Genomic DNA, 9947 nt, shown 5'->3' on the forward strand with positions numbered 1-9947 from the left:
CAGTTTCTTCAAGAGTAGCTCTGAAATGTAGTAGCTCATTGACTATTTCAAATAAGTTTAAAATCGTGTCAATGAGCGATTTTTGGCGACCATTTGAATGGATACAAAAGCTAGTTTACAATACAACAAGAAGCATACTCATGGCTTGATTTTCTGACAGTTTAGATTTCATACTAGATACTTGACAGGTAGAGTCGGTCAGCATATGTTTTGTAGATCTGTACTGCTCTTCAAGATCAGCAAGACGGCCCTAATTCATGAATATCACAAACCAAAGATGAATACTCGAAAATCATGCACCATCACATTGATGTCCAAGAATCCAATGTTCATAATACACCTTTGTATCCCAATCAGGTCGCTTTTTTTTAAGACTGGGATTGGTAGAGACAGCAGATACAGAGTTTCCTTTAGTTTTTAAAGCAGCAGCAGTATTAGTCTTTGGATTAGAAACAGTAGCTGATGGTTTGACTCTTGTAGTAACAGACGCTTTGCTTTTTGGAACAGTCAAACTACTCGTCATGGTCGATGTCCGACTAGATGTCCGAACTGACGCAGTTGCAGTTGATGTGCGAGCAGTAGGAGCAGTAAGAGCAGACTTGATACTTGATGTTGTAGGTTTCTTACGCAATGACTGTCCATCTCCATTGACTGTAATTTCTCCATTGCTATCATCGGCCTTTCTCTTCAATGTATGCACCTGAAAATCCTCTGGTTTAGGCACTAGCAGTGGTGCTGCCTTTGGCGTAGTAGGAATCTATTGTTTCCATAAATTCAATACTATTGTTAGCATTGCATTTATGGAGTGATATAACCATTTGTTTAAACACTGCAGCTTACCATAGATTTTGCCATTGCAGCAACAGATGCCTTTGATGAAGGCGGACGCAGTCGTCCTTTGGAAGCAGCCACCTATTAAAGTATAGTTTAATAACAATACAACAGCAACGATGTCAATGTACTTACAATGCGATTCTCTTTTCCAACAGTAGATTCGTTCATTTCAATGTAGATTCGAATCAGCGGACGAAAGTTTCCCTGTGAACGCGCAGTAAAAATCCATTAAAAATATTCACAGAATGCTCGCTAGAATACTCGATTCGTTCTTGTATTCAATCTACTTATTCATACGTAAATCAAGAATTTATCTTAATATACTAATTCAGTTATACTTGAAAATTGTGTATTATTAATGTCTTGAAAATATCGTTTATTCTTAAACTTTACTGATAATGACTTGAATAAATAATGGTCTTGTATGAGCAATGTCAAACAAAGAATGTCAATTAAAGTCAATGTAGTAGAAAGTGCAACACATGCTCAGCCATTGTTTATGCAAAGCAGTAACTGCAGGACAAGTGTTTCATTTTACGTGAATACGATTGTTTTATGTGAAACAATGAATTCAGCACAAGTGATTGTGTCTGTAAATCACATGATTTCACGTGTTTTTATTTTGACTTTTTGTGGCTGTAAGCCGCCAGTTTCTTCACCCAACAGTTTATTATCAAAACCGCGAATGATGTCAGGGCTGGCTTCGAAGCGTTTAGTAAAAGAGCTGCGAGATTTGAAGACAAAAGCCCCTGTTGGAATATCAATCAAGGATCCAGAAGACTCTCTTACTTGGTAATACGTCCATGTGCACTATCCACAGATTTGTACTAGTGCTATTTTGAAACTATTGGGCATATTAATATTCCTATTGCATTGACAGCTATTAACTGACGAGCTGTTTCATTTTAATATGCAATTGATATGAATTCCATGAAACCTGTACATGCAATGCTTGGTATACTACTGATATGAACGGAATCCAGTTGGTATATTTCGATTGATGGAGCACCAGGAACTCTTTACGAAGGGGAAGTATTTACTCTGCAGGTATGTATCATTACGAGCTTTATTCTGACTGCAGCTTGGGTGTTTAGTATGAATTGACTGCTTTAATGTTAATGGCTACAGTTCAAGTTTTCCAAAAACTATCCGCTAGAGTCACCCGAGGTATTTCAACACTCCATTGGCTTTTATTTACTGGTCATCTGTCAAATATATATTGTGAATCGCAACTGGATGTTTTGATATTTACTCTTGTATTCATATAGGTTATTTTTGTCAATCAAATTCCTGTTCATCCACATATATACTCCAACGGTCACATTTGTCTGTCGATTTTATATGATCAATGGAGCCCTGCATTAACTGTTGGCTCGGTTTGCTTATCTCTGCAAAGCATGTTGAGTAGCTGTACTAAAAAGGTAAAAAGTGCTGGACTTGTACTCGACTGATATGGTGTCGCATTCGGCTACTCTTTAGTTGGATATATTTATTCATCTAACACTTGGTGTGTATACAACTTGACAAGGAGTTGCCTTCTGGAAACGACGCCTATGTACGATCTTCTAGAAAGTCTCCAAAGGACACATTGTGGGCATTTCACGATGACACAGTCTAAATAGTTTCAATCTCACCCAAAAGACAATCACGTAAATATATCGATTTCAATCCGAATAAGGTGTGAAGAGGTTTAATTTTAAATTGCTCAATTACAATCGTGACAAAGTAGTTTTATGGTGAGCATATCAAAATAGTAGAGTAGAATTCAGCAACATTTTAAAAAATGGCTAGATGGATTAAATGACATACCAAAACCTATTACCAACACATTGATCACACCGTATTACCATCTATAACCGTCATGGAATCAGCGATTAATGAGGCAGGACACGGTACTGCAGGTTCAATGTCGTGCAAATCCAAATCTTTGGATTGTTCATGTTGATTGTATGGACCCACGAGTTCTTGCTCAAGTAGATGTGGTACAGCAAAACTGTCATCGTGGTGCATCACCTTGGGCAAAGTTGGTAGTGGCTTTCCAGAGCGTGTTGCCATCGATATCGAAGGTGAAGATAGAGATGGAATGGGTGGTGGTGGACGGATAGGCGGAGACAGTATTGCTGGTGTAGATGCAGCAGTAGTAACAGAAGGTGAAGACTGAGGCGTGGAAATAGGCACAGTAGATATGAATGGATTGAAAAGCACCTTTTCTCGAACCGAGGCAGTGTTTGCTTGTGCAGTTCCGGAATTAGCATTGACAATATCTGCCGCCCATTCGGCAACACGTTTACCAATGGCTTTTGTCTGATTTGCTACTCTTGCCTGTGCTTTGGGTAAAGGCGTTGACGCTGATGTAGGTTCCATCACTGATTCAACATCCATAAATGATTGCATCATAGGTGTAGTACGACCCTGTTTATGAGAGTGCGATGGATCTGTACCAGCATTGGTAGAAACTGAATCTGACTGGCCAGTGGGTACCGACAAAACCATATGACCAGAAGTCGAGTCTGGTATTTGTTCAGTCGAATGCAAAGACGAAGATGGCGATCCCTCAAAAATTTCAAGCTTGGATTGATGATCTTCATAAATCGTAATCACCCGAATAAGTCGACTTAAAATCAATTGCAACTCATCCTCATCCGAGCTTTCCACCAATTGTTCCTCATCAGCTGCACGTACAAGTATCTTATTTTGAGAATGAAGAATTCCAAGAGCAGTTCGGACTTCAGACAAGGTCAGAATATCTACATGAGCATGTTCATACTCGGCAATCACACTCGAAACTTCCTCTAGTCGCTCTTCTAAAAGTTCGCGACGCTGATCATCGGTAGCAAACCCAATAGATACTACTTCACCTCCACCAATTTTTTGAAAGTATTTCATCTTGGTTCGCATCCACTTGTAAAAATCTTGTTTTCGTTTCATGGACGATTCGAGTCTTGCTCGTTGAACAAGCTCATTGGTATGCGACTGCATCATACGTATATCAGAGTCAGAAAGAAGGGGCTCAATTTGTCTAGGTGCGACAGCCATGTCCTCATTCCATCTAAACAGGTCATTATCAAAAGGCCGATATCCAGGAGGCACATCGTCCAAATTAGGTGATAGAGTTTGAAATGTATTGGCCACCATATATGAAGGATCTCTTAAAAATGGAGTTGCTTCTTTTGTAAATCGAAGTTTGGATCTGTTTAGCTTGGCTTTAATAGATTCGTCAAAAAACAAAATCTCGTAGTCGTTGTCAGGTCTTTCCACTCTGTCAAGAATAAATTGAGCAAAAGCTTGTGTTTCAATGACTTGAGACATAAAGGCTCGGGTTTCGGTATCAAAGTCGGAAAGAAATTCTTGCTTGTGGAACCAGTCTTCGCCATTGAGTTCCAGGGGGTTTATATCTGTTTGATCAGGTCCCTGTTTAGCATTGCGATTGGATCCATTCAATGCCATCTTTATTCGCGACATGCCCGATCCAGACTTGAAAAGTCCGCCAAGATGGTTGCGATAGGTTTTCAACAACGAGGTGAACATTCTAAAAAAGTCATATCTGATTTTCTCTTCGCTAAAAACAATGCCACAAGGATGCGCATCTGTCAATGCAATACATCCAGAATGTATTTGAATATGGCAGCATTCGCACATGAAAACTTTATGTAGTTTGATGTCGAGGTTTTTGCGACACATACGACACACGGGAACTTCGTTTGTGCGAACAGTTTCACGACGAGATAACATCAAGGCTGAATTGATACTGCTGTGACGACGATCACGGGTGTCAAAATTCATGTAGGAGGGAGTGGTTGCAATAGTGCTTCCTGCAGTACTTCCTCCACCCATCCGTCTACCGCCAAGTGTAAACCTCCCCGCGTTGTTTCGTGTATCCATACTTACTTCTGATCGAGTATAATCGTCAGAAGATTGCGAGTCAAGTCCAAACCGATCAGCCAACTCTTCCACATCTTCAAACTTGGACGCATTATGAGATACCGTTTCAACCTCATGCGATGAGCCACAACTACTATGCATATTGGACCCGGTATCAGACATCTCAATATCAGCTATACGGTCAAGCGCAACGGGTTGTGTTGTTGGCGACAGAATCGGAATCAGCTCATGAAAGATATGGCCCTCTTTCAACATGACCTGTATTGGCGGTGAATGAATTGTACTGTCGTAAGGGCAAATTCCATTCATACCACCACGCAGTTCATCATGCTGTGAAAATGAAACATTCAAGGGTGACTCGACATCCTTTTGCAAGTTGGACGGAAGAGATTGCGAGCTGACGGTGTTGTTGGTGTATATGTTTACGCATGGAGTCGGAGTTGGAGAAATGATCGCTGGTGATGTGGCATCATTGGTATCTCCCACAGACACAGAACTATTTATATCACTCACAGAGGGCTGTCCGCCCCAAAACCGAGCGAGCATGTTTTTTCGTGGACTCGTAGAACCACCGCCAAACGAAAGTCCCCGATTTGTAGATGTTGACCTTGAAGGAAAATCTGGACCGGCAGATGAAGGACGTTGACGAAGAATTTCTGGTCCAGTAGAAGAGGGTCGAAGTCGTGATCGAAACTGGGTTTGCTCTCCCTGTGATATATTAAAACTCCCAAACAAAGATTCCAATCCTGGAAGCTTGGCATCATTTTCTGTAGTTTTTTTTTGTTCTGTACGACTCGGTGACCACCACGAAAATCCTTTAGATTGAGTCCGCTCCTCATTGTGTTTCAAAGATGTATTGCTACGACTCTCGGATCCAGCTACAGAAGGTTTTAAATTAGCTGTATCTTGTATGGGCTGTTGAGTATTTGACAATGCATGAGATGACGGCTGCTTTAAAGATGATTCGACATTGATATCACCACTCTCGTTTGACCAGTTTAATACGTCATCAGAATCGACAGCATCTCCATCCGAATGAGGGCGAGAAGGCGTTCTGTGTGGATTATCTGGTGACAAACTATCTGTGCTTGGTCTTGATGCGTTTGATGCGTGAGTCGAAACATAATCTCTAATCGCTGCAATGGAGTCACTCTCTTGTATGGTGGAATCGGTATATGCAAAATTATTTTTCTGGCAATTACGATGAGTATCGGCAGAAAATGAATCATATGGCAATCCAAAAAATGAATTCTGTGCCATAAAGGACTGGCTTGATAAATCACCATTGGATGCAATGTTATTAAACGATTGAGATGCTCCAATGGCAATGTTTTGGTTTTGCAATGCATTGGAATGGTATGATGGAACAGCAAAATTACCGCGAGTCCGATTAGGCGAAATGTTTGAACGCATTGGCGAGTTGGATTTGGCTTGAAGAAAATCGTTGCTAAATTTTGTATACATTGATTTAGGAATATCTTGAACTTTTCGTAATCCAATAAGCGAGTCTCCAGTTAAAACCACTTGCTGTTGGTTTGGAAATGCTTGTTGCATAGTAAGTGGAATCCCATGTCGTTGTTTCAATGCTTCTGCACAATCTGGGCTGCCACGACCAGGTGTTTGTGAAAAAAACATGGCTGCATGCTTTTCAAGCCGGGCAATAAGCTTGCGTCGCTCACGAGTAGGTAACCCAACAATCGGATGCGAAAGATCAATCATGTCATTGTCAAGATCCACCACACTCGCATCAGATGGTCTCCATTCCTGCTCAACAAACTTGCCAAAGTATTTGCGATGTACACCAACAATATACGGCATAGGTGCTTGCAAGTAACTAATCAGTCGAGATGGCAAAACAGGAATCAAAATATGATGCCAGTACAGCGGAAATAGCAAATGGCAAAATGCCTCGGATGCAAGATTTAGCATAGAATAATGAGACGACAAAAAAATCACTTTGCGCTCAGTCAAAATAAGCTCAAAGGCAAGAATGATATGATGCAACGACATGGCACAAAAAATGGGATACATGGAAAACTTGTAGTATTTTATGTAGCGACATGTTGAAATGTTAGCATTTCGTGTATGCTACATTAAACAAAGCCTAGCAATTACAAAAAAAGCTGCATAGGAACCATCATATTCACATACGTTTTTCAAAGTCGGGATGGTATTTACTGGAGGGCGTGAGCAATGCAACTGCTGGTCACCAATATTGATTACAATCTCTAGTTTTCCAGGTGGTGGTAAAGGAATCTCATGAATAATATTCACAATACATCGCTCAAGAGGAATATATCCGTGCAAGCTATCCGCGTTTCGAACCATGCGTACAAGTTCACAAAGCCAATCTTTAAGAATGTTATACCATGGCCAATGACTTAACAGTCCCAAACATCGAGGAACGTATACATGTTCGAGATTTGCAAGAATGGTTTGCTTCAAAGGCGTTAATAGCTCTTCGTATATGCATACTTTTTCTTCTTCGGCTGCTTCTAGTTCACGCCTTTCGTTTAAATCAACGCTGTCATTAACATACTCTTGTAATAATCTCAACTTTTCTTTGTGAAATTCAAGTTGAGATTTTACGTGTTGCACATATTCAATATCACTCTCGGCCTAAACCATCCACGTAAGCAATGCATTAGCAAATAGTCTATACAAAAGCAGTTGTTTGTGAACCACAACATAAACCCACCAAATTGTTTTCCTCCCATTCAGATATAAGAGACTGTAATTGGACTCGTATCTCTTCAGAAGGCTTCTCGTATATAATGATACATGTACCATAGCATTTAGCCCCATTTTCTTCTGTGATTATCTACAATATTATAAAGTTAAAGATCATTCAAACACAACCTGGCTTTACTTGGCAGAAATTTACATGCATTTGAGATGAAGTTTAAAACCACTTGAAAAACAAAATCTGTTCCAACATTCAATCTTAATACTTACAAAGCTATGAAAAGTATCAGGAGGCCGCTGAGATTCGTCATACACAAGCGTCAAATCATTTGGAAAACAAAACTAGCACATTTAACAAGTTAAAATTAATATCAATTGGTTAAAACGAATCTCAATGATACTGCATTTCGAACAAATAAACTTGTAATACCATGGGCACATAAGCAGGGAACTTTTCTGTATCAGACCAATCTTGCTTGGGGTACCGTTGAATAGTTTCTGCCTGAAAATGATACTTTAATGGATGGACTTGTTTTCCATCGACGCCTATTGCCATTAGTTTATTTTGTCAAGACAATAGAAAGCAAAGCGTGCCCATATTAAATGAATTGTAAGCGTATTAATGGAAAGTTGGAGAATGGCAAGATTAGTAAAAGTTGTTCAATGGATTTGGTTGTTCATCAATGTCAGGGTTAGGTCTTGCTATACATCAAGCAAGCAGAATTCAAAGATATTCTACCATTGGGCTCTTTGGGCTTATCACAACACGAAGTATTCCCAGTGTTTGCTTCTTTGATTAATTGAGCAGGACTTTTGACTTCAATCACCGATAAGTCGATTAGTGACCCATTGGTGTCGCATATTACCGGAAGACGTCTATCTATTAGACTTTTAGAGTGGTCCAGTCCAGCCTGAAAGAAATAATCAACAAAGCGTCCAAGGGCTGGCCGTGAGCTTTCCTCTGTCGAGTCTGGTAGCTGCGAGTCCTCCATTAAATAAATACCAACAAAAAGTAATGAATAGACAAAGTAGATACTATCGATATATGTTCAAGTTCTGGTTGATATAATAAATATCATCAAACTCGAGTCAAACTATTTTGAATTCAAAACTCGACAAGAATCAGATTTGATATCAAAACTTGTGCTATTCCCTAGTCTTTATTTTCAAAACAATATCTTGAACATTCACTATACAATCAGCAAAACTAATTTATAAACGCATTATTAATGCGAGTCGTCACATTTGTATTTATATTCTCAAAGTGGTCTGTATTGCTATCTCGTTGCTTTCAGAGCAAGATTTGCAACTGTTGGAAACTTGAATCAACTCATATCTGCCAATAATTTCACTGCTATTGCCCATTTGTATTGAGTTTATTTACAAGAGTACATGCATGACATACAACTTGAAAAGCACAATAGGTGATATTATGCAACATATTACTACTTTCCACGAGGCAGTCTGTTCCGAGTCGGATAGTTCTAGTGCTATGCCATGTAAAGACGTTGAAGATTATACAAGTTGTGGATGTGGCTTACATTTGTTGTGGTATAAATGCTCAAACTGGTGGCTTGACCAAACAATTTTTGCATGCTTGGATAATCTCAACAAGCTCGTACAGCTTGATTGAAGCATTGCAACATTTGAACTTGATAACTGGATTGTAAAGGATGAATCTGGTGATTGTACAATGTATGGCTATTCCAAAAGGAAAGGAAATGGTGAGCATCATGATGGTCATTGTGTCTGGAAAAGAATCGAAAATGTCAAGCCAATTTATAAAAGCATTAAATATCCAACTATTGCTCTTGGTGATGTTCTTTTGCAAATATTGATAGATTGTCTGTTGATTAAATGGTAGGATACACAAACAATAGACACTCTTGATTAAATATAGGGCAACGTCACTCTTTTGGTCTTGGCATGATCTTTAGAGTTTTTGGTTTGTAAAATTGTGCGATTGGTTTAGGTTAATGTAGACTATGTAGTGAAACTCTTGTTTTTGAAATGCTGCAATGGTTGCTTGTTTGTGGTTTGAATGTTTTTACAACCATATCCACATAGAATGATACTTTTCGGTATTGATCTTGTAATGATTGTCTTGGAATAAACAATCGTTACATGTTCGTTATTGGAAATTGATTACTTTTATTGAAACTCTGCTGTACTCTAATACCAGATACGTTTGCGCTCTAACTCGGGAAAACAAAGATCGCACGTCTCAGGAATGCAACTCACATACCAGTCACCCAGTATTTGGAAAAAAAGGGAAGTTGCAGGTTGAAAAGATGTCAAGGATGTGGAATGTATTGGAACAGAAATGTAAACATTCGCTCTATATTTTTGTGCAAGAATGAGCATGGAGATTAATGAGTTCAAAAAACAATATTGTTCAGTAAGATTGGCACCAATCAAACATGACTGTTATTATGTATTCCGACTTATTTAGTGTTTCATTTTACGTGAATACAGCTATAAAATATAACGAAATTGAATTGAAATAAACATTTTTTGCGCTCATTCCTCTTGCCTATTGACTAAAC

General features: G+C 39.1%; 3 protein-coding genes across 3 annotated transcripts; 1 reads left to right on the forward strand and 2 right to left on the reverse strand.

Annotated features, from left to right (window-relative positions):
- Window positions 1–1522: 1522 nt before the first annotated feature.
- BATDEDRAFT_17438 (uncharacterized protein) lies at window positions 1523–2506 on the forward strand (the record flags this gene model as incomplete). Its single annotated transcript, XM_006680951.1, has 5 exons — window positions 1523–1626; window positions 1818–1881; window positions 1963–2001; window positions 2103–2255; window positions 2363–2506. 5 exons carry the CDS (start codon window positions 1523–1525, stop codon window positions 2450–2452), a joined length of 450 nt encoding a protein of 149 aa, XP_006681014.1. The 3' UTR covers window positions 2453–2506.
- Window positions 2502–3803, reverse strand: BATDEDRAFT_37282 (uncharacterized protein). Its single transcript, XM_006681111.1, has one exon. It carries the CDS (start codon window positions 3760–3762, stop codon window positions 2668–2670), a length of 1095 nt encoding a protein of 364 aa, XP_006681174.1. The 5' UTR covers window positions 3763–3803; the 3' UTR covers window positions 2502–2667.
- Window positions 3804–6787: 2984 nt separating this feature from the next.
- Window positions 6788–8393, reverse strand: BATDEDRAFT_90957 (uncharacterized protein; the record flags this gene model as incomplete). The annotated part of the gene is made up of 6 exons (XM_006681194.1): window positions 6788–6820; window positions 6868–7335; window positions 7415–7537; window positions 7672–7743; window positions 7832–7947; window positions 8141–8393. The coding sequence occupies 6 exons, from the start codon at window positions 8391–8393 to the stop codon at window positions 6788–6790; spliced, it is 1065 nt and encodes a 354-aa protein (XP_006681257.1).
- Window positions 8394–9947: the final 1554 nt, after the last annotated feature.

This window comes from Batrachochytrium dendrobatidis (assembly GCF_000203795.2).
Source record: "Batrachochytrium dendrobatidis JAM81 unplaced genomic scaffold BATDEscaffold_11, whole genome shotgun sequence".
In the NCBI taxonomy this organism is placed as follows: Eukaryota; Fungi; Chytridiomycota; class Chytridiomycetes; order Rhizophydiales; genus Batrachochytrium; species Batrachochytrium dendrobatidis.

Excerpts from the sequence above, each read along its gene's own strand:
- BATDEDRAFT_37282 (XM_006681111.1), bottom strand. The coding sequence starts at position 3,762 with ATGAAACGAAAACAAGATTTTTACAAGTGGATGCGAACCAAGATGAAA.